General features: G+C 29.4%; 1 protein-coding gene across 2 annotated transcripts in view; it reads right to left on the bottom strand.

Moving 5' to 3' along the window:
• Positions 1-11543: 11543 nt before the first annotated feature.
• The window catches only part of LOC135136296 (protein numb), a 69695-nt gene continuing 57044 nt past the window's right edge, over positions 11544-24194 (bottom strand). For both annotated transcript variants that reach the window (XM_064065510.1, XM_064065509.1), the window contains exons 2-4: positions 23706-23939; positions 23294-23658; positions 11544-13197 (exon numbers count right to left, since the gene is read on the bottom strand). In XM_064065510.1, coding sequence (XP_063921580.1) covers positions 12402-13197; positions 23294-23658; positions 23706-23912 — 1368 coding nt within the window. In that variant the 5' untranslated portion in view covers positions 23913-23939 and the 3' untranslated portion in view covers positions 11544-12401. The remainder of the gene's footprint in view (positions 13198-23293; positions 23659-23705; positions 23940-24194) is intronic.

Raw genomic sequence — 24194 nt, 5'->3', positions numbered from 1 at the left:
GATAAGTATTAAGATTTTTAAATTTTTCGATTCTTCAGTTTTTCGAATCCTCAGTTTTTGATTTCTCGATTTTTTCATTTTTCGATTTCTTAGATGCTGCAGTTTTGCAATTTTTCAACTTTTAATTCTACGATTTTCCGATTTTTCAATTTTTGATGTTTCTATGTTTTCGATTTTTTTCTCGATTAATGGGTTTTTTGATTACTCAACTTCTCGACTTTTTCACTTTTTGATTTTTCCATTTCACGTTTTCTCGACCTCTCAATTTCTCGATTAATTGCTTTTTGATGTTTCGACTTTTCCATTTCTCGTCGATTCGACTTCATGATTTTTTGATTTTCCCCTTTCTCAATTTCTGAATTTCTCGATTTTTTGATTTTTTAGTTTTTCAAGTCTTCAATTTTTAAGTGTTTCGATTTCTCAGTCTTTTTATGTTTTAGTTTTTGGATTTTTCGATTCTTCAGTTTTTCACTTTTCGGCATTTTAGCTTTAGGATTTTTCAATATTTCGATTTTTCGTTTTCTCGATTTTTTTACTTTTTCGATTTTTTGGTGTTTTAAATGTTTCATTTTTCAATTTTCAATGTGTAAAATTTTCAATTTTTAAAATTTTTGAATTTTCAATTTCTTTGGAGTTGTAACTTTTCTATTTTGAAGTGCTTCGATTTCTCAATTTTTCGATTTTTCGATTTCTCGATCTCTTGATGTGTCGATTCCGCGATGTTTCAGTTTTTCAATTTTTCGGCTTTTCGATTTTTCAGTTATCCAATTTTTCGTCATTTCAGTTTTGAAATTTTTCATTTTTTCAGATTTTGATTTTTCCGATTTCTAAAATTTTCGATTCTCTGACTTTTTGCTTTCTCGATTTTTCAAATTTTCGATTTCTCAACTTTGCAATGTTTCAGTTTATTCGATTTTTTGATGTTTTCGATTTCCCGATTTTTCAATTCGTTGATATTTCTATTTTTCAATTTTGGATTTTTCAGTTTTTTGATATTTCGATTTCTCGATCTTTCCGATTTTTCAACCTTTCGGTCTTAGATTTTTCGATTTTTCAGTTTTTCAATTTTTCAAATTTTTTATTCTTCGACTTCTCAATTTTTCGGTTTTCAAATTTTTCGATTTTCCAGTTTTTCGATTTCTCGATTAACCGAGATTTCGTAGTTTCGATTTTTTGATTCTTCAATTTCTCAGTTTTCGATATTTCAATTTTAGGATTTTTCAATATTTCGACTTTTCGATTTTTTAACTTTTTCAATTTTTTGTTGTTTTTAATTGCTTGGTTTTCCAATTTTCAACGTGTGAAATTTTCACTTTTTAAAATTTTAGAACTTTCATTGTTTTGACTTTTCGGTTCTTTGATATTTCAATTCTTCGGATTTTTAAATGTTAGATTTTTCAGTTTTTTGTTGTTTTGATTTCTGAATCTTTCGGTTTTTCGACCTCTCGGTCTTGGATTTTTCGGTTTTTCGATTTTTAAATTTTTTTGATTTTATTTTTCGATGTTCAAATTTTTCGATTTCTCAATTTTTCGATTTTTCGATTTCTGAATGTATTGATGTTTTGAATCTACGATGTTTTAGTTTTTCAATTTTTCGATATTTCGATTTTTCAGTTACGCAATTTTTCGTCATATCAATTTTGAAATTTTTCATTTTCTCGATGTTTCTATTTTTCAATTCTTCAATTTTACGTTTTTTTCAAATTTTGATTTTTCCGATTTGTAAAATTTTTGCTTTCTCGATTTTTCAAATTTTCGATGTGTCAACTTTTCAATTTTTCAGTTTTGGTATTTTTTGATTTTTCAGTTTTTCTTCAATTTTTGAATGTTTCGAATTTTCGTTTTCTCGATTTGTTACTTATTCAATTTTTTGATGTTTCTGATTTCCCGATTTTTCAATTATTTGATATTTCTATCTTCAATTTTTCGAATTTTTAAATGTTAGATTTTTTAGTTTTTTGACATTTCGATTTCTCGATCTTTCCGATTTTTCGACTTTTAGGTGTTTGATTTTTCGGTTTTTCAGTTTTCCAATTTTCAAATTTTTTATTTTTCGACTTTTGAATTTTTCGGTTTTCAAATTTTTCGATTTTTCAGTTTTTCAATTTCTCGATTAACCAAGATTTCGTAGTTTCGATTTTTCAGTTATCGATTTCTCAGTTATCAATGTTTTAGTTTGTGGATTTTTCGATTCTTCAATTTTTCTTCAATTTTTCACTTTTCGACATTTCTACTTTTTTTCGTTTTCTCGATTTTTTTACTTTTTCAATTTTATGAGGTTTTTAACTGCTTGGTTTTTCAATTTTCAACGTGTGAAATTTTCACTTTTTAAAATTTTAGAACTCTTATTTTCTCGACTTTTCAGTCCTTTGATATTTCTATTTTTCTATTTTTCGGATTTTTAAATTTTAAATTTTTAAGTTTTTTGTTATTTTGACTCCTCGATCTTTCGATTTTTCGACTTCTCGGTCTTTGAGTTTTCAGTTTTTCAATTTTCGATTTTAATTTTTTTTTATTTTTCGACTTTTCAATTTTTCAATGTTTCGATTTTTCGATTTCATCATTTCTCAGTTTTTATTTTCTTAGATTTCGATTTTCCCTCTTTTCGATTTCTCGATTTTTCAATTTTTCCATTTCTCAATTTTTCAAAGTTTCAGTTTTTGGATTTTACGATTCTTCAATTTTTCTTCAATTCTCTAATATTTCGATTTTTCGTTTTCTCGATTTGATACTTTTTGGATTTTTTGATGTTCTTAATTTTGTGATTTTCAGTTTTTGATGTTTGAATCTTTCAATATTTTAAATTTTGAGTTTTTAATTTCTCAATTTTTTAGTTCAATTTTTCCATTTCAGTTTAAGGATTTTTCAATATTTCGATTTTTCGTTTTTTCATTTTTTTTATATTTTTAATTGCTTGGTTTTTCAAATTTCAACGTGTGAAATTTTCACTTTTTAAAATTTTAGAATTTTCATTTTCTTGACTTTTCAGTTCTTTGATAATCTCTTTTTCAATTTTTTGATTTTTAAATTTTTTTGATTTTTAGACTTTTCAATTTTTCGATGTTTCGATTCTTCGAATTCATCATTTTTCAGTTTTTTAATTTCCCAATTTATCGTAATTTTTTCAATTCTTCAAGTTTCCATTTTCTCAGATTTCGATTTTTTCGATTTCTGAAATTCTCAATTTTTCCTCTTTTCGATTTCTCGATTTTTCAATTTTTCCATTTCTCAATTTTTCAAAGTTTCAGTTTTTGGATTTTACGATTCTTCAATTTTTCTTCAATTCTCTAATATTTCGATTTTTCGTTTTCTCGATTTGATACTTTTTGGATTTTTTGATGTTCTTAATTTTGTGATTTTTCAGTTTTTGATGTTTGAATGTTTCAATTTTTTAAATTTTGAGTTTTTAATTTCTCAATTTTTCAGTTCAATTTTTCCTTGATATTTATACTTTTCAATTTTTCGAATTTTTGAATTTTTAGTTTCCTGATATTTCGATTTCTCGATTAAATGAGATTTCCAATTTTCGAGTTTTCAATTCATCGATTTCTCAGTTTTTCAATGTTTTAGTTTTTGGATTTTTCGATTCTTCAATGTTTCTTCAATTTTTCAGTTTTCGACATTTCAGTTTAAGGATTTTTCAATATTTTTTTCAATTTTTTTATGTTTTTAATTGCTTGGTTTTTCAATTTTCAACGTGTGACATTTTCACTTTTGAAAATTTTAGAACTTTCATTTTCTTGACTTTTCAGTCCTTTGATATTCTCTTTTCCAATTTTTCGACTTTTCAATTTTTTTGATTTTTCGACTTTTTTGATACTTTTTGGATTTTTTGATGTTTTTAATTTCTTGATTTTTCAGTTTTTGATGTTTGAATCTTTCAATTTTTTAAATTTAAGGTTTCGATTTCTCAATTTTTCAGTTCTTTGATATTTCAATTGTTCAGTTTTTTGAATTTTTAAATTTTAGATTTTTCAATTTTTTAATGTTTGGATTTTTCGATCTTTGGATTTTCGACTTCTCGGTCTTAGATTTTTCGGATTTTCAAATCTCCAATATTTAAATTTTTTTTTTAATTTTTCAGTTTTCCGATATTTGAACTTCTCAAATTTTGAAAAATTTTGGAATTTTCGATTTGTAGATTATTCTGTTTTTTGATACTTCCATTTCTCAATCTTTCGATTTTTCAATTTTCAGATGTTTAAATTTTCAAATTTCCGATTTTTAAAAATTTTTGATTTTCCGATTTCTCAATTTTTCGATTTTCGATTTTTTCAGTTTTTCAATTTTTCGATTTCTCAATTAATCGGCATTTCGATATTTCGATTTTTCGATTGTTCAAGTTCTCGATTTTTCAATTTCTAAATTTTCGACTTTGGGTTGCTTCGATTTCTCAATTTTTCGATTTTTCGATCTCACCGTTTTTCGATTTTCAGTTTTTCAATTTCCCAATTTTTCCTTTTTTCAGATTTTGATTTTTTCGAATTCTGAAATTTTCGACTCTCCGACTTATCGATTTATCGATTTTACAATTTTTCAAAAGTTTTGGGTTTTTACGATTCTTCAATTTTTTTTCAATTTTTTAATATTTCGATTTTTCGTTTTCTCAATGTTGTTTTAATTTTTTTATGTTTTTAATTTCTCCATTTTTCAGTTTTTCGAGGTTTGAATTTTTCAATATGTCGATTCCCCAATTTTTCGCCATTTTTTCATTTTCTCGATGGTTCAGTTTTTCAATTCTTCAATTTTCCGATTTTTCAATTTTTCGATTTTTTAAATTTAAGATATTTCGATTTCTCAAGGTTTCGATTTTTCGACTTTTCAGTTCTACAATTTTAATTATTCAGTTTATTGATTTTTCAGTTTTTCGATTTTTTAAATTTTACATTTTTCGATGTTTCAATTATTAGATTTCACGACATCTCATTTTTCGATTTTTAGATTTCCCGACTTTTCAGGTTATCTGTTTCTCAATTATTCAACATTCCATTTTAGGAATTTTTTTTTTAATTTGTGATTTTTCGTTTTTTTCAGTTTCTCGATTAATCGACATTCCCGTGTTTCAGTTTTTCGATTATTAGATTTTTCAGCTACACTTCAGGGGTGAAGGAAGTTCTGCAAAAATAACCTTGGACCAATTTTTTACCAACATACCCTGGGACCAGGAATTATTTAGCAGAGCTCGTCTGCAGCAACAAGGAATCCCATTGAGATTTTTTTTGTTGTAATTATTACAAAGAATGATTAAAGTTTAATTAGAGCCGTTGAAAACAATGAAGAAATTTACTCCATAAGAAAAATAAAAGAAACAGTCTGGAATTTTATAAAATTATGAAATTTTTTAAAGCCGAGCGAAAATAATTTACTTCTTATTTTATAAACTTATTCAAGAGTTTGCTCCAAAGTTGAAAGATTAACGATAACAGGATTGACAGTATAACATATTTATGTACAAGATAAGTTGAAAGTTTTAATAGAATCGCAAGCTGCCCGAAGACGTCTACTATCGACTCATATTATTTAGTCGATTTTTCCGCGTTTTTCTATTATAAATGTACTTTAGATATGCAAATCAAATAGCAATTTAATAAGTTTATAGTCAAACATTCTAAGTTATTTACTTTTCATTCTAGACTCGATTTAAATTTAAATTTACAGTCTGCGCGAATTTTCTTTTAGTTGGAGGAAAAAGAAACAAGTGACTGCACTAAATTCAAATTTCGTCAGATTGGTAGCAGTGGACTCAAACCCCGCATGTCCGCCTTAGTTCACATTTCATTATCAATAAGCAACAACTTCGCTATTAAAAAAGAAAATCTTCTTTTTAACTTGGAAATAATCCCACTCCGAACTCCGAAATTGCGGAATTTTATAGCATCGAACGCGGTTAAGCTTTATGTTTGTCTGAAAAAGTTTCCAACTTAAATTTTATATAACGCTGGTGAGAATGTGGTACCTTTTTCAGCAATTTAGTTTCCTCTCGACGACAACACGCGACAAAATGTGACATTCTGCGGCCAGAAATGAGAACTCGTTCGAGTAATAACTGCATTCGAGCCAAGCCACCGTAATGAGTGTTTCGCTAAAGCGAGAAAAGCTGGCTAAAGGTCGCGCTGCACCGCCAAATTAAGGCGAATCGTCACACGTCGAGCTCCATATTAAAAATTTCTAATTATTTTCGCTTAAATACGGAGCTAATTAAATCGCGCCGGCAACGGCGCGGCTAAATCTTTCGATATTATTTACATTTAATTTGCTTAAGGAGACTTCCCTTTGAAATGTGCTATTAGAATTTTAAATTTTTTCAACATGGACGGCGTAATTTATTCTTAAAGGTTATTCGACGAACTTACAAACGAACAAGATTAAATCGAAGTTTCTTTAAAAGGAAACTCCGCGGCTCGGGAAATGTAAAAATCATAAACATCTGCACGGGCGCCGGGAGGAGGGGCGAGAACAAAATTAAGCCAATATTAGGCAAGATTTTAAATTCACATCGTCATTACTTTTATTTTGAATTTAACGCTGCAAACTGGGAGGCAACATTCTTTCGACTACTTCAGCAACAGTGCTAGAGTCGAAATATTGTGAGAAGTATGGACCGCTAAAATGTTTGTTTGTCGTCATTTTATCCTGGTTTTGTCGCTTTTTTATCGAAAAATCCTAAATTTAAAAAAATCGAAAAGTGAAAAATCTGAAAAATGGAAGAATTGAACTGAAGAATCAAGAAAAATTCTGAAACTGAAATGAGGAAAAATTGGAAAAACGAAAATTCGAAAAGCCGAAAAATCGAGAAACAGCATAGAGGAATCAAAACATCAAAATATCGAGAAATTCAAAAGTTGAGAAGTCGAAAAATTGAAAGACCGAAATCTCGATAAATGAAAAAATTGAAAAATCGAAAAATCAAAAATTTTAAAAATCGAAACATTGAAAAACCGCAAAATCCAAGGCCGAGAAGTCGAAAAATCGAAAGATCGAGAAATCGAAAACACTAAAATTTTAAAAATTCAAACAACAAAAATTCAAAAACCGAGAAATTAAAAACATCAATAATCTAGAAAACGATAAATAGAAAAGGTCGAAAAATCGAAATACTGAAAAACCCCAATTCTGAAAAATCGAAACTTGAAAAATCGAAGAGAAATTGAAAAATCGAAAAAAAATAGAAATCGAAAAACTGAGAAATCGAGAAAGCGAGAAACAGGTAAATCGAAAAATCGTAAACTCGAATCGTCGGGAAATCGGAAATTGAAAATTCAAAACTGTATTAATCGAGAAATTGAAAAAATTCGAAAATTTAAAAAATCGAAAAAGTACAAATTTCAAAACCTGAAAAATAGAAAAATTAAAGAACTAAGAAATTGAAAAACCGAGAAATCGAGTAACTGAAACATTGAAAAGTCTAGAAATCGTAAATTCGAAATATCAAAAAACGGATTAATTGAGAATTTGAGAAAAATAAAACAATTAAAAAATCGAAACTTGGAATGGAATAATCGAAAAATTGAAAAATCGAACAATTTGAAAACCGAAAAACTGAAAAGCCGAAAAATCAAAAATTTTAAAAATCGAAAAATTGAAAAACCGAAAAATCCAAAAACGAGAAGTCGAAAAATCGAAAGATCGAGAAATCGAAAACACTAAAATTTAAAAAATTCAAACAAAAATTAAAAATTTCAAAAATCGACAAGTTGAAAACCGAAAACTCGAGACGTCGAAAAATCGAAAGATGGGGAAATCGAAACACTAAAAAACTGAAAAATTTAAGAACTGAAAAATTCAAATATCGAAGAGTTGAAAAATTGAGACCTTGAAAAGCCGAAAAATTGAAAAATCGAGAAATTGAAGAATCAAAAAATCTAAAACATCGAGGAGTCGAAATATCAAAAGATCGAGAAATCGAAAAGTCGAGAAAGTGAGTAATCAAAGCACCCCAAAACCGAAAAGTTAAAAATTTAAACATCGAGAAATTGAACAATCGAAAAATCGAAACATCGAAATCTCAATAAATCGACAAATCAGAAAATTTGAAAACCAGAAAATTGAGAGTCGAAAAATCAAAAATTTAAAAAATCGACAAATTGAAAAACCCAAAAATTCGAGATGTCGAAAAATCGAAAGATGGAGAAATCGAAACATCAAAAAACTGAAAAATCGGAAGTTTAAAAAGTTGAAACATGAAAATATCGAAAAATTGAAGAACCGGGAAAGTGAAAAATTGAAGAATTGAAAATTAAAAAAATCGAATAATCAAAAAATCGAAAAATTAAAAACATTGAAAAATTAAAAAATTATAAATGCGACGAAAAATATAAAAGCTGAAAATCCAAAAAACTAAAATTTGAAAAATAAAAAATTGAAAATTCGGAAAATTGAAAAAAAATCAGAAAATCTAAATCATCGTGGAATCGAAACATCAAAAGATCAAGGAATCGAAAAGTCGAGAAATTGAGAAATCAAAGCACCCCAAAACCGAAAACTTAAAAATTTAAAAATCGAGAAATTGAACAATCGAAAAGTCGAAACATCGAAATCTCAATAAATCGATAAATCTAAAAATTTTAAAACCAGAAAATTGAGAGTCAAAAAATCAAAGATTTTCAAAATCGACAAATTGGAAAACCCAAAAATTCGAAATATCGAAAAATTGAAAGATGGAGAAATCAAAACATCAAAAAACTGAAAAATCAAAAGTTTAAAAAGTTGAAAAATTAAGATATCGAAAAATTGAAGAATCGGGAAACTGAAAAATTGAAGAATTGAAAATTAAAAAAATCGAAAAAGCGAAAAATCGAAAAATTACAAAAATTGAAAAATTGAAAATTTATAAATTCGATGAAAAATAAAAAAACTGAAAAATCGAAAAAATTTGAAAAATTGAAAAACTAAAATATCGAAAAGTGCAAAAATTGAGAAATTGAAAAGCCAAAAAATTGAAAAATCGGAAAATTGAACAATTGAAAAATCAAAACATCGAAAAATTGAAAATCTAAAACATCGAGGAATCGAAACATCAACAGATCGAGAAATCGAAAAATCGAGAATTCGAAAAATCCAAGATTTAAAAAACCAAAACTCGAAAAATTGATTGAAAAACTGAAACATCGAGAAAATAAAAAATTCGAAAACTGAATTGACCAAAAATTGAGGAACTGAAAAGCTCAAAATTCGAAAATCCGAATAAACCGAAGAAAAATCGAAATTTAAAAATTGAAAGATCTAGAAATCTAAAACATGGAGAGATCGAGAAGTCGAAATATTGATCGATACATCGAAACATCAAAAAATCGAGAAATCGAAAACTCTAAAATTTAAAAAACTGAAAAATTTAAATATTGAGAAAATGAAAAATCGAAATATCGCATTGAAGAAAAATTGAAGTATCGAAAAATCTCAAAACTGAAACATTGAAAAATTGAGAAATCGAAAAATCGTGAAGTCGGAAAGTCGGAAAATCAAAAATTTCAAAAATCGAAAAAATCAAAATCTGAGAAAATGAAAACTTGAAGAATTAAAAAAATGAAGAAAAATTGCGAAATTGAAATACGGAGAAATCGAAAAGTTGAGAAGTCGAAAAATTAAAAAAACTGAGAAATGAAAGGACCCCAAAATCGAAAGGTTAATTTTAAAAAAATTTTAAAAGTCGAAAAAATTGAAACACCTATCAATCCAAGACCGAGAAGTCGAAATATCGAAAGATCGAGAAATCGAAACATCAAAAAACTGAAAAATCTAAAATTTGAAAATCCAAAAAATTCAAAAGTATAAATATCAAAGAATTCAAAAATCAAGAAATTGAAAACTCTAAAATTTTAAAAATTTAAAAATTCAAACTCTGAAAATGAAAAATCAAGCAATTACAATTCTCAAAAAATTGAAAAAGTAAAAAAAGATGGAGAAAACGAAAAATCCAAGAAAAATTGAAGAATCGGCAAATCCAAAAATTGAAACATTGAAAAACTGAGAAATCGAAACGACAAAAATCAAAAATTTCAAAAGTCAAAACCTGAAAAATCAAAAATTGAAGAATTGATGACGTGAAAAGTGGAAAAATCTAGAAATCGCGAAATTGAAAGAGGGGAAAATCAAAAAATCAATTAATCGAGATCTTTGGGAAAAAATCAATAAATTAAAAAATCAAATATTTATAAATTCGACGAAAAATAAAAAAGCTCAAGAATCGAAAAACCTAAAATTTGAAAAATTGAAAAATTAAAATACCGAAGAGTTAAAAAATTGAGAAATTGAGAAGTTGAAAAATTGAAAAATCGAGAAATTGAAAAATCCCAAATTTAAAAAATCGAAACATTGAAAAATCGGAAAATTGAAGAATTGAAAAATCAAAAGATCGAAAAATTGAAAATCTAAAACATCTAGAAATCGAAAAATGGAAAAATCGAAAAATCAAAAATTTAAAAAAGCCAAAAATCGCAAAATTGAACAATTGAAAAACTGAAACATCGAGAAAATGAAAAATTCTAAAACTGAATTGACCAAAAATTGAGTAACTGAAAAACTGAAAATTCGAAAATCCGAAACATCTAAAATTTAAAAATTCGAAAAATTGAAACATAAATATCAAACAACTGAAACATCAAGAAATTGAAAACTCTAAAATAAAAATTTAAAAATTCAAACTCTGAATCGGAAAATCCAAAAATTGAAACATTAAAAACTGAAAAACTGAAAAATCGAAACGACAAAAATCGAAAATTTCAGAAGTCAAAACCTGAAAAATCAAAAATTCAAGAATTGATAAGCTGAAAAATGGAAAAATCTAGAAATCCAGAAATCTAGATAATTGGGAAAAATTCAAAAATTTTAAAAATCGAAAAATTGAAAACTTAAACACCTGAAAAATCCAGAAATTGAAAACTGACCTGTACCGAGGCAATGGAAACTGTCCGAATAACCTCAATTTAACCAACTTTTTGATAATCCACAAACCTAAAATCAATTAGATTATTTCAAAGATCCGTACACGTAGCGCCATCTTGTGGAAAGCTCAACATTTACGATTAGTTGGCTAATAAATAAACAATAAGTTGAAAGTCAAACAACTTTATTTACTTTAACGTTAAATTAATGGCATCACTGCCAACATATTTCTTATCTTTGTTGACACGACTTTCACAATTTATACAATGACAAATGCTGTAAATACGATTTACAGTTTCGAGTAGAACGCGATGTCAGTTTTACGTCAAAGTTCAGCTTAGTGGCGCCACCTATAAATTATCGCGAAAGTACGTCGCCACAAAATGATTTCTTTTTAAAAACAACAAGAAAGCATCTGCGTTATCTCTCCATAATCAAGTTTTGCTTTAATTACGAACCTCCTGAGTATTTTTTCATCCAAACTACCGATAAAACTCCAGGAAAATTTATTTTAGTAGCAACTTCTTCATGCCATCTGGGTTTTTAATATTTACTGCGACAAAGTATGGTCGCTTCTGGTTTTTGTAAAAGTGGAAAGTAGTAAAAGTCGTTGTAACAGATAATACTTATTTATTACTATATTACAGAACATAAGTAAGACTTTGTATAATACAGTGTATATAATAAGTACATGTGCCATAATAATAGAGCTGCGTGCTCCGTTATCCAAAAAAAAAAAAAATAAATACAAACAGTAAATAGCATCGCCGTAACATTTACAAACATAAAGTAACCGAAAGTTTTGTTATCACCTATGATATTCTAGTAATACAGTTTATCAATTATTTCGATCCTATTCCCGCTGCTGCACATTATTGTAGTATAATATTAGACTAAATTCTATGAAACGAAAGTCAACAAAAATGAATTTGTTTGGCGCTTACTTAATAACGACGAAAGTGGATAGTCCAAATCAAGTGGATATGTATTAATAGTTATGGTCAAGAACAATTCTGTCCTACGAAATGATGTGTGGACGGAAAACGCGAACTCTAAACCCATTCACTATTGCATTTTGACTTGTTTAAATGAACGATAGTGGAATGTACATACATCTACGTAGTTAATTTTCTCAGCCTTGTTAATGATATAAATTAGTCTAGTAGCTGTAAGAACTATGGAAAGACTATCTTATTAAGTACTCTTAGAAATACTCGTGTGCATAGCTTATCTGGCAAGTGGGTTACAGTTTTGACAATTTGAAGCGCTCCTATCGTAAAACAGTAACCGAGACCTAACGAAAATGAGCATTAAAGTCGTTTCCATACTGTACAAATCAGATCTTTACACGTTTCCTTTCAACAGTATATACAAGATTGCACAGTCAGTCCTGGCAATTCGACAACAACAGACAGACTCTCACGATTGGAATGAACCGCAACACTCGGTACAACAACCAATGTTAAAAAAATATAGGAAAACTATAACAATAACAATAAATAAGACAGCGCGGAAGAGAACTAGAGCTGAATCTGGAACGCCTGCGGCGCGTTGGTCGATGACAAGAAGGGATTCGTGGGGTTGGCCTTCGCCGCGACGTCGGCCCAGCCGGCGTCGAAGGGGTCGCTCGAGCGCGCGAACGCCCCCGACGAGTCGAGCGACATGGCGCGGGCGTGCGCCCCCAGCGCCGGCGCCCGCCGCGCGCCGTCCATCTTGCCCGGCGTCGGCGTCGGCGACGCCGAGCTCACGATCTGGCCCAGCCACTGGTCGGGCTTGGGCAGCGCGCCGGCGTTCGCGCTAATACTGTTGGCGTGCTGGCCCCGGGTGGGGCTGGGCCCGAAGCTGAGCGCCGGGGACGGCGCCGGCGGCGACGGCGCCGACTGGTTGAACGTGTTGTTGATGGTGGTCACGTTCAGGTTCAGCGTGTTCTGGTTGATGGAGGTGTGGTTGTTGAAGTTGAAGTCGTCGGAGCCGCTGTGCGTCAGCTGGCTGAGGCCCTGAGACAGCTGCTGGCACAGGGCCGTCACGGAATCACCGGGTGATATCTCGGGGATGGGCGACACTTGCTTGGCGCTGGTGGGCGACGTGGGGGACTTGTACGCGTTGAGGCGGGCGGTGTTGCTGGGCAGTTCGTTGACGCGCAGCGACATCTGGCGCTTGAACGGAGAGTTCTGGCCGAGGGTGCTGAAGCCGCGGCAGCTGCCCTGGCGCTGCAGCATGCTGGGGGTGGCGTGGGGGCGCTCGATGGCGAACGGGTTGACGGGGGGCGGCTTAGGAGGCGCCACGTCCACGCCGCGCTCGAGGCGCTCAGTCAAACTGCAACAGGATTATGTCAAATTCAAATACTATCTTAGAACTTATTACTTAATTCAATAATTCAATATTTCGAAAACCTAACCTCACAAAGTATTTCTCCCACAAAACATCCTCTTAACCCTCTGTCCAATTCTACTTCGTGTTTTCAACTTTTCGATTCATTAATTTTTCAATTCTCCAAATTTTCGATTTGCAATTTTTTCTTTCGCTTTTTATTTCCTTTATTTTTGAAATTTTTCGATTAGCAATTTCACGAGTATTCGATTTTTTTTTCAATTTTTCGTTCCTTCAATTCTTCAATTCGCAATTTTCGGTTTTTCAATATTTTCCGATTTTTTTCTCCTTCGATTTTTTATTTTTCCACTTTTCAATTTTTCGATTTTTCAACTTAAAACTAAAAATGAAAACCTTGAAAAATTTAAAAATTGGAAATCAAGAACTTTAAAAATTGAAGAAATGAAAAATTCAAAAACGCAAGGTTAAAATTTGAAAAATTTTAAAATCGAAAAAACTTAATATTAATAAGTGTTAATTAATTAATTAGTGGTCGAATCTGGACTTGAAATAAATTCAAAGTGTTCCCGTCCACCCTCCCCGTTTTCTTCTTGATCACTCATTTTATTGGATAAAAATGGAATTTGTGTTGATAAATAGTGGAATCTAAACAAAAATGTAAAACTAATCCCACCCACCTCCACATCGGAATTTCATTGGCTTATTTTACTTACTGTGAGATGAAGGTTGAATTTTTTTTGTCAAGTGGTCGAAATTATTAAAAAACTTCAAAGTGGCCCCGCCCACCCACCCGGATTTCTTTTCGATCACCCATTTTATTGGATGAAAAGTGGATTTTATATTGATAAATAGTGAAATCTGAACAAAGAAGGCAAAATTGGTTCCCACCCACATCCCCTTTTGAATTTCATTGGTTTATTTTATTTATTGTGAGATGAAGATCGAATTTTATTTTTTCAAGTGGTCGAATCGCTTAAAAAAAACTTCAAAGTTATTAATTGGTTAATTAATTAACATAATAAATGCAAAACTGAAAAATAAAAAAAATGGAAAATGGAGGAATTGGAAAATCAGATTAAAAATTTGAAAAACTGAATAAACGAAAAATTATTACTAAAATCAGCTGCAACATGAAAAAAATGAAGAAATAACTGTGATCTAAAATCGAGAAAAGAAAACTTAAAAAATCGGGAAAATGAAAAATTAAAATCAAGAACTTAAAAAATTGAGGAAACGAAATCGGAAAATTACAATTCGAAAAATTGAATAAACCTTTGAATTTCATTGGTTTATTTTATTTATTGTGTGTGTTGAATTTTCTTTTGTCAAGTGGTCGAAATGGTTAAAAACTTCCTAGTGGCCCCGCCCACCCACCCGGTTTTCTTCTCGATCAGTCATTTTATTGGACGAAAAGTGGATTTTATATTAATGAATAGTGAAATCTGAACAAAAAAAGGTAAAATTAATCCCACCCACCTCCACTTTTGAATTTCATTGGCCAATATTATTTTATCAAGTGGTCGAATCGATTAAAAGAAACTTCGAAGTGCCCGCCCACCCACCCGGTTTTCTTTTCGATGAATTATTTTATTGGACGAAAAGTGATTTTATACTGATAAATAGTGAAATCTGAACAAAAAAGGTAAAATTAATCCTACCCACCACCACTTTTGAATTTCATTGGCTAATTTTATTTTATCAAGTGGTCGAATCGATTAAAAGAAACTTCGAAGTGCCCGCCCACCCACCCGGTTTTCTTTTCGATGAATTATTTTATTGGACGAAAAGTGATTTTATACTGATAAATAGTGAAATCTGAACAAAAAAGGTAAAATTAATCCCACCCACCTCCACTTTTGAATTTCATTGGCCAATATTATTTTATCAAGTGGTCGAATCGATTAAAAGAAACTTCGAAGTGCCCGCCCACCCACCCGGTTTTCTTTTCGATGAATTATTTTATTGGACGAAAAGTGATTTTATACTGATAAATAGTGAAATCTGAACAAAAAAGGTAAAATTAATCCTACCCACCACCACTTTTGAATTTCATTGGCTAATTTTATTTTATCAAGTGGTCGAATCGGTTAAAAGAAATTTCGAAGTGCCCCGCCCACCCACCCGTTTTTCTTTTCGATGACTCATTTTATTGGACGTAAAGTGGATTTTATACTGATAACCAGTGAAATCTGAACAAAAAAGATAAAATTAATCCCACCCACCTCTACTTTTACATTTCATTGGCTAATTTTATTTACTGCTAGAGGAAAATTGAATTTTGTTGTTAAATGGTAAAAAAGCTGAAAAAAAACTTCAAACTGGCCCCGCCCACCCACCCGGTTTTCCTCTCCGATCACTCATTTTATTGGATAAAACGTGAATTTTATATTGATAAATAGTGAAATTTGTACAAAAAAGGCGAAATTAGTCAGTCCCACCCACCTCCACTTTTGAATTTCATTGGCTTATTTTATTTATTGTGAGATTAATTTTATTTTTCAATTGGTCAAACCGCTTAAAAAAACTTCAAAGTTATTAATTAATCAATTAATTAATATTAAGAAATGCAAAATTGGAAAATCGAGGAATCGGAAATCAGATTGAAAATTTGAAAAACTGAATAAACGAAAAATTATAACTGAAATCAAAAGAAACATTGAAAAAATAAAGGAAGAACTGTGATATAAAATCGAGAAAAGAAAAATTAAAAAATCGGGAAAATGAAATATAAAAATCAAGAACTTTAAAAATTGAGGAAACGAAAAATGGAAAAATTGTGACAACGGAAAATTGCAATTCAAAAAATTGAAAATTTGAAAAATTGAATAAACGAAAGATTAAAATCGAAAGAAACATTGAAAAAATAAAGGAAAAATTGTGATCTAAAATCGAGCAAATAAAAATTAAAATCAGGGAAAATGAAAAATGAAAGTCAAGAAAAAATTGAGGAAACGAAAAATGGGATTTTTTTTCCACTTGGAAAATTGAAAAATCGAAAAATCGGGACACTGAACAATCGAAAAATCGAAATCTCAATAAATCGAGAAATCGAAACATAGACAAACTGAAAGAAAATCCAAAATTAAAAAACGGAAAAATTGACAAATAGAAAAATCGGAACTGAAAAGTCGAGAAATCTAAAATTTAAAAAGTCGAAAAATTGACAAGTTGAAAGATTTAAAAATTAAACAATTGAAAAAACTGAAAAATCGAAAAACGGATGAATCGAGAAGTGGAAAATTGAGAAATCGAAAACTTATGATGAAGGAAAAAACTGAAAAAATTGAAAATAACACAACTGAAATACGAGAAAATTGAGAAAACTGAAAAACGAGAAATCGAAAAATTGAAAAAATTGAAGAATCAAAAAAACGAAAAATCCCAAAACTCGAATACCAAAAATTGAAAAATGAAGTAATTGACAAACTGAGAATTTTTAAATAAAAAAATCGATAAATCGAATAACTGAAAAATGTTAAAATTTAAAATCCGAAAAATTGAAGACTCGAAAAAACAAACCAAAAAAAAAAAAATCAAAAAATGAAAAATCTGAAACCTAGAACTCAAAAAATCGAAAGATCGAAAAATCGAAGCACGGAAAAATTAAAAAATCTAAAATTTAAAAAGTGGAAAAATTAACAAAAAAAACCAGAATTCAAAATCGAAGAATTGAAAAATCCCCAAACCGAATTCTCGAAAAATTAGGAAATCGAAAAATGAAAAATTGTAATATCGGAAAATTGCAAATCAAAAATTTGAGAAACGAAAAATTGAAAATTTGGAAGTCCAGAAATTGAAAAATTGAAAAAACTAAAAATTATGATATCAAAAAATCGTAAAATTGTAGAAAAAAGAAAAACTGAAAATTGTTTTAACAAAAAATTGGTCTACTCTTAATAAATCCAGATTTTTCGTAAAATTATAAGACTTAATTCGGCAGATTTATTTATTTTTTTTTTTTTCGAAAAATTAGGAAATTGAAAATTCCAAACATCGAAAAATCTGGAAATTGAAATAATCCAAAATGGAAAAATTGATAACTGAAAAATCGAAAAATCACGAAATCTCGATAAATCAAGGAATTGAAAAATTGAAAAAAAATTAAAACCGAGAAATTCAAAAACCCGAAAAATCAATAATTTGAAAAATCTGAAACCGAGAAGTCGAAAAAGCGAAAGATCCAAAAGTCGAAGGAACAAAAAATTGAAAAATGGAGAATTTAAAAACTGGAAAAATGGACAAAATAGAATAATCTCTGGAAAACGAAAAATCCAAAATTTAAAAAATTAAATACAGAAAAACTGACTAATCGAAAGATTGAAAAATCGAGAAATCGAATAATTGAAGACTCGAAAAAACAAAAAAAAATTAAAAATCAAAAAATTAAAAATCTGAAACCTAGAAGCCAAAAAATCGAAAGATCGAAAAATCGAAGCACGGAAAAATTAAAAAATCTAAAATTTAAAAAGTGGAAAAATTAACAAAAAAAAAATCAGAACTCAAATTCGAAGAATTGAAAAATCCCCAAACTGAATTCTCAAAAAATTAGGAAATCGAAAAATGAAAAATTGTTATATCAGAAAATTGAAATTCGAAAATTTGAAGAAAGGAAAATCTGAAAATTCGGAAGTACAGAAATTGAAAAATTGAAAAAACTAAAGTTGAAAAAATGAAACATTATGATATCAAGAATTTGTAAAATCGTAGAAAAAAGAAAAACGGAAAATTGTGGTAACAAAAAATTGGTCTACTCTTAATAAATCCAGATTTTTCGTAAAATTGTAACACTTGATTCGACAGATTTAATTTTTTTTTTTTCGAAAATTTAGGAAATTGAAATAAACCAAAATGGAAAAATTGATAATTGAAAAATCGAAAAATCACGAAATCTCGATAAATCAAGGAATTGAAAAATTTTAAAAATCTAAAACCTAGAAGTCGAAAAAGCGAAAGATCCAGAAGTCGAAGGAACAAAAAATTGAAAAATGTAGAATTTAAAAACTGGAAAAATGGGCAAAATAGAATCTGGAAATGGAAAAATCCTAAATTTAAAAAATTAAATACCGAAAAACTGACTAATCGAAAGATTGAAAAATCGAGAAATCGAATAACTGAAAAATTTTTAAATTTAAAAACCGAAAAATTGAAGACTCGAAAAAACAAAAAAAAATTAAAAACCAAAAAATGAAAAAGCTGAAACCTTGCAGTCAAAAAATCGAAAGCTCGAAAAACCGAAGCACGGAAAAATTAAAAAATCTAAAATTTAAAAAGTGGAAAAATGAACAAAAAAAAATCAGAACTCAAAATCGAAGAATTGAAAAATCCCCAAACTGAATTCTCGAAAAATTAGGAAATCGAAAAATGAAAAATTGAAATATCGGAAAATTGCAATTCGAAAATTTGAAGAAATGAAAAATTGAAAATTTGGAAGTCCAGAAATTGAAAAATTGAAAAAACTAAAACTTATGATATCAATAAATTGTAAAATCGTAGAAAAAAGAAAAACGGAAAATTGTGGCAATAAAAATTGGTCTAACTACTCTTAATAAATCCAGATTTTTCGAAAAATTATAGGACTTGATTCGGCAGATTTAAATTTTTTTTTTTTTTCGAAAACTTAGGAAATCGAAAATTCCAAACATCGAAAAATCTGGAAATTGAAATAATCCAAAATGGAAAAATTGATAATTGAAAAATCGAAAAATCACGAAATCTTGATAAACCAAGGAATTGAAAAATTGAAAAAAAATTTAAACCGAGAAATTCAAAAATGCGAAAAATCAAAATTTTCAAAATCTAAAACCGAGAAGTCGAAAAAGCGAAAGATCCAGAAGTCGAAGGAACAAAAAACAGGAAAAATGGAAAAAATAGAATAATCTGGAAATCGAAAAATCCAAAATTTAAAAATTAAATACCGAAAAACGGACTAATCGAAAGACTGAAAAATCGAGAAATCGAATAACTGAAAAATTTTAAAATTTAAAAACCGAAAAATTGAAGATTCGAAAAAACAAAAAAAATTAAAAACCAAAAAATGAAAAATCTGAAACCTAGAAGTCAAAAAATCGAAAGATCGAAAAATCGAAGCACGGAAAAATTAAAAAATCATAAATTTAAAAAGTGAAAAAATTAACAAAAAAAAAATCAGAATTCAAAATCGAAGAAACGAAAAATCCCCAAACTGAATTCTCGAAAAATTAGGAAATCGAAAAATGAAAAATTATAATATCGGAAAATTCCAATTCGAAAATTTGAAAAAACGAAAAATTCAAAATTTGGAAGTCCAGAAATTGAAAAATTGAAAAAACCAAAGTTGAAAAAACGAAAAATTATGATATCAAAAAATTGTAAAATCGTAGAAAAAAGGAAAACGGGAAATTGTGGTAGCAAAAAATTGGTCTACTCTTAATAAATCCAGATTTTTCGTAAAATGATAAGACTTGAATCGGCAGATTTAATTTTTTTTTTCCAAAAATTAGGAAATTGAAAATTCCAAACATCGAAATTGAAATAATCCAAAATGGAAAAATTAATAATTGAAAAAACGAAATTTCGCGAAATCTCGATAAATCAAGGAATTGAAAAATCTAAAACCGAGAAGTCGAAAAAGCGAAAGATCCAGAAGTCGAAGGAACAAAAAAACTGGAAAAATGGACAAAATAGAATAATCTGGAAATCGAAAAATCCAAAATTTAAAAAATTAAATACCGAAAAACTGACTAATCGAAAGATTGAAAAATCGAGAAATCGAATAACTGAAAAATTTTAAAATTTAAAAAGCGAAAAATTGAAAACTCGAAAAAACAAAAAAAAAATAAAAATCAAAAAATTAAAAATCTGAAACCTAGAAGTCAAAAAATCGAAAGATCGAAAAATCGAAGCACGGAAAAATTAAAAAATCTAAAATTTAAAAGTGGAAAAATTAACAAAAAAAATCAGAACTCAAAATAGAAGAATTGAAAAATACCCAAACTGAATTCTCCAAAAATTAGGAAATCGAAAAATTGAAAATTTGGAAGTCCAGAAATTGAAAAATTCAAAAAAACCAAAGTTGAAAAAATGAAAAATTATGATATCAAAAAATTATAAAATCGTAGAAAAAAAAACGGAAAATTGTGGTAGCAAAAAATTGGTCTACGCTTAATAAATCCACATTTTTCCTAAAATTATAAGACTTGATTCTGCAGATTTAATTTTTTTTTTTTTCGAAAAATTAGGAAATTGAAAATTCCAAACATTGAAAACTGGGAAAATTCGCAGAAATTGAAAAATCTGGAAATTGAAATAACCCAAAATCGAAAAATTAGTAACTGAAAAATCGAAAAATCATGAAATCTCGATAAATCAAGGAATCGAAAAATTGAAAAAAAAATTAAAACCGAGAAATTCAAAAATTCGAAAAATGGTAAATTTTAAAAACTGCAGATTTTTTTTTTTCGAAAAATTAGGAAATTGAAAATTCCAAACACTGAAAAATTGGTAAATTCGCAGAAATCGAAATATCTGGAAATTGAAACAGCCCAAAATCGAAAAATTGGTAATTGAAAAATCGAAAAATCACGAAATCTCCATAAATCGAGAAATCGAAAAATAGACAAACTGAAAGAAAATCTAAAATTAAAAAACGGGAAAATTGAAAAGTTGAAAGATCTAAAAATTAAACAATTGAAAAAACTTAAAATCGAGAGATCGAGAAATGGCAAAATCGAAAAATTTAAACATCGAAAAAGTAAAAAATCGAAAAATGGAAGAATCAAAAAAATGGAAAATAACACAACTGAAATACGAGAAAATTGAGAAATTGAAAAACTGTAACACGAGAAATCGAAAAATTGAAAAAATTGAAGAATCAAAAAAACGAAAAATCCCAAAACTCGAATACCAAAAATTGAAAGACGAAATAATTGACAAACTGAGAATTTTTAAATAAAAAAATCGATAAATCGAATAACTGAAAAATTTTAAAATTTAAAACCCGAAAAATTAAAGACTCGAAAAAACAAAAAAAAATTAAAAATCAAAAAATGAAAAATCTGAAACCTAGAAGTCAAAAAATCGAAAGATCGAAAAATCGAAGCACGGAAAAATTAAAAAATCTAAAATTTAAAAAGTGGAAAAATTAACAAAAAAAACCAGAACTCAAAATCTAAGAATTGAAAAATCCCCAAACCGAATTCTCGAAAAATTTGGAAATCGAAAAATGAAAAATTGTAATATCGGAAAATTGCAATTCGAAAATTTGAAGAAACGAAAAATTGAAAATTTGGAAGTCCAGAAATTGAAAAATTGAAAAAACCAAAGTTGAAAAAACGAAAAATTATGATATCAAAAAATTGTCAAATCGTAGAAAAAAGAAAAACGGAAAATTGTGGTAACAAAAAATTGGTCTACTCTTAATAAATCCAGATTTTTAGTAAAATGATAAGACTTGATTCGGCAGATTTATTTTTTTTTTTTCGAAAAATTAGGAAATTGAAAATTCCAAACATCGAAAAATCTGGAAATTGAAATAATCCAAAATGGAAAAATTGATAACTGAAAAATCGAAAAATCACGAAATCTCGATAAATCAAGGAATTGAAAAATTGAAAAAAAAATTAAAACCGAGAAATTCAAAAACCCGAAAAACCAAAAATTTGAAAAATCTAAAACCGAGAAGTCGAAAAAGCGAAAGATCCAGAAGTCGAAGGAACAAAAAACTGGAAAAATGGACAAAATAGAATAATCTGGAAATCGAAAAATCCAAAATTTAAAAAATTAAATACCGAAAAACTGACTAATCGAAAGATTGAAAAATCGAGAAATCGAATAACCGAAAAATTTTAAAATTTAAAAACCGAAAAATTGAAAACTCGAAAAAACAAAAAAAAAATAAAAATCAAAAAATTAAAAATCTGAAACCTAGAAGTCAAAAAATCGAAAGATCGAAAAATCGAAGCACGGAAAAATTAAAAAATCTAAAATTTAAAAGTGGAAAAATTAACAAAAAAAATCAAAACTCAAAATAGAAGAATTGAAAAATACCCAAACTAAATTCTCCAAAAATTGAAAATTTGGAAGTCCGGAAATTGAAAAATTGAAAAAACCAAAGTTGAAAAAATGAAAAATTATGATATCAAAAAATTGTAAAATCGTAGAAAAAAAAACGGAAAATTGTGGTAGCAAAAAATTGGTCTATGCTTAATAAATCCACACTTTTCGTAAAATTATAAGACTTGATTCTGCAGATTTAATTTTTTTTTTTTCGAAAAATTAGGAAATTGAAAATTCCAAACATTGAAAACTGGGAAAATTCGCAGAAATTGAAAAATCTAGAAATTGAAATAACCCAAAATCGAAAAATTGGTAACTGAAAAATCGAAAAATCATGAAATCTCGATAAATCAAGGAATCGAAAAATTGAAAAAAAAAATTAAAACCGAGAAATTCAAAACCCCGAAAAATAGTAAATTTTAAAAACCGCAGATTTTTTTTTTCGAAAAATTAGGAAATTGAAAATTCGAAACACTGAAAAATTGGTAAATTCGCAGAAATCGAAATTGAAACCCAAAATCGAAAAATTGGTAATTGAAAAATCGAAAAATCACGAAATCTCGATAAATCAAGGAATCGAAAAATTGAAAAAAAAATTAAAACCGAGAAATTCAAAAACCCGAAAAATGGTAATTTTAAAAATCAAAAAATTGAAAAATCTAAAACGAAAAAAAGCGAAAAATCCAGAAACCGAAGCAACAAAAAATTAAAAAATAGTAGAAATGTAGAATTTAAAAACTGGGAAAATATAAGTTAGACGTCATCAATTTTTTGGGACGGGATAAACGAATAATTTTGATTAACGATTTACCATGATCACGAATACCTTAAAAATTTGCAAGATTTCAGAGCATTCGGTTTTGTAGTTTCAACGTTAACTTACAAAATGCCCTGATGAAGTAGTAATAAAGACACGAAACGTCTCTCAAACAGTGGTGTTTTCTTCCTACCACAATCATAACTTGGACGCTTTCAAAGACATATTTTAATTTAAAATCATATTGTTTAGGTTAGGCAACCAACTATACACGTCCGACTTGACACTAACCCTTGCTGCCTGAAGGATCCGCTCCTGGTGAACGTCGCATTCTTGGCGTCGAACATCATCGTGACCCCGCACTCCTTGTCCCTGCGCTGCTTCCGCTCCAAGCACACGGCGAAGGCGCAGCCGACGGCGTGCGACAGCCTCTCCCCGGACTCCCGCAGCGCCAGGAACCCGTGACACATCCACCGCCTCGTCGTGCCGTCCCGGCAGATGTAGCTGAAGCCCCGTTCGTGGTTCCTGTCCGGCGCGCAGAACGAGACCTTCTCGATGGTCTGGTCCACTATCAACCCCTTGGTTTCGTCCTCGACCACCCGCAGGCCGTCGCCGCTCACGTGCAGCACCGCCCGGACGGGCCTCCGCCGGGAGCCCTAAACTCAGGTCATTATCAGCTCGACTAGGATTAGGTGGGTATTACCCGCAGGACTTTGAGGGCCTCCTCGCAAACTTGCATTCCCCGGGATTCGAAAACTTCGACACAGCCTAGATATTTGACGGAGAATGTGCAAGTTCCTGACCTGACGGCGGACTCGTCGGCTTGCCACTGGTGCGGCTTGGAGCTCTCAGGGACGCGGTCCTTTCGCCGACGAAAGGAATCCCTGAAGGACCTCCGCAGTCTGTCCATCTTGCGAGGGGAACGCAAACTTCGCCTCTGGAAAATTAAGACGGGTTAACGAAATTTAAGTGAGGGAGGGTAATGGATTGATTATCTTGGAGATATTTGGGTTATGGGAGCGGGTATCTGCTAGAAAGCTATATAAAAGCTTTTTTATGGCGCACATTAACGCTACTACTTATGTTTATGTGTTTATCCTGTTCTCAGAACTGCCGGCTTCTATATAACTATAATAATGGCAATAACAATAATCTACTTTCCGGAATCCGAGACGGTTTATGCACACAAAAA

Source organism: Zophobas morio, unplaced genomic scaffold (genome assembly GCF_036711695.1).
Source record: "Zophobas morio isolate AGI-343-1 ecotype UQ-CSIRO unplaced genomic scaffold, CSIRO_AGI_Zmor_V1 ptg000026l, whole genome shotgun sequence".
Lineage (NCBI taxonomy): Eukaryota > Metazoa > Arthropoda > Insecta > Coleoptera > Tenebrionidae > Zophobas > Zophobas morio.
The sequence above is the reverse complement of the archived record's forward strand: the minus strand, read 5'-3'. Positions and strand labels throughout refer to the sequence as shown.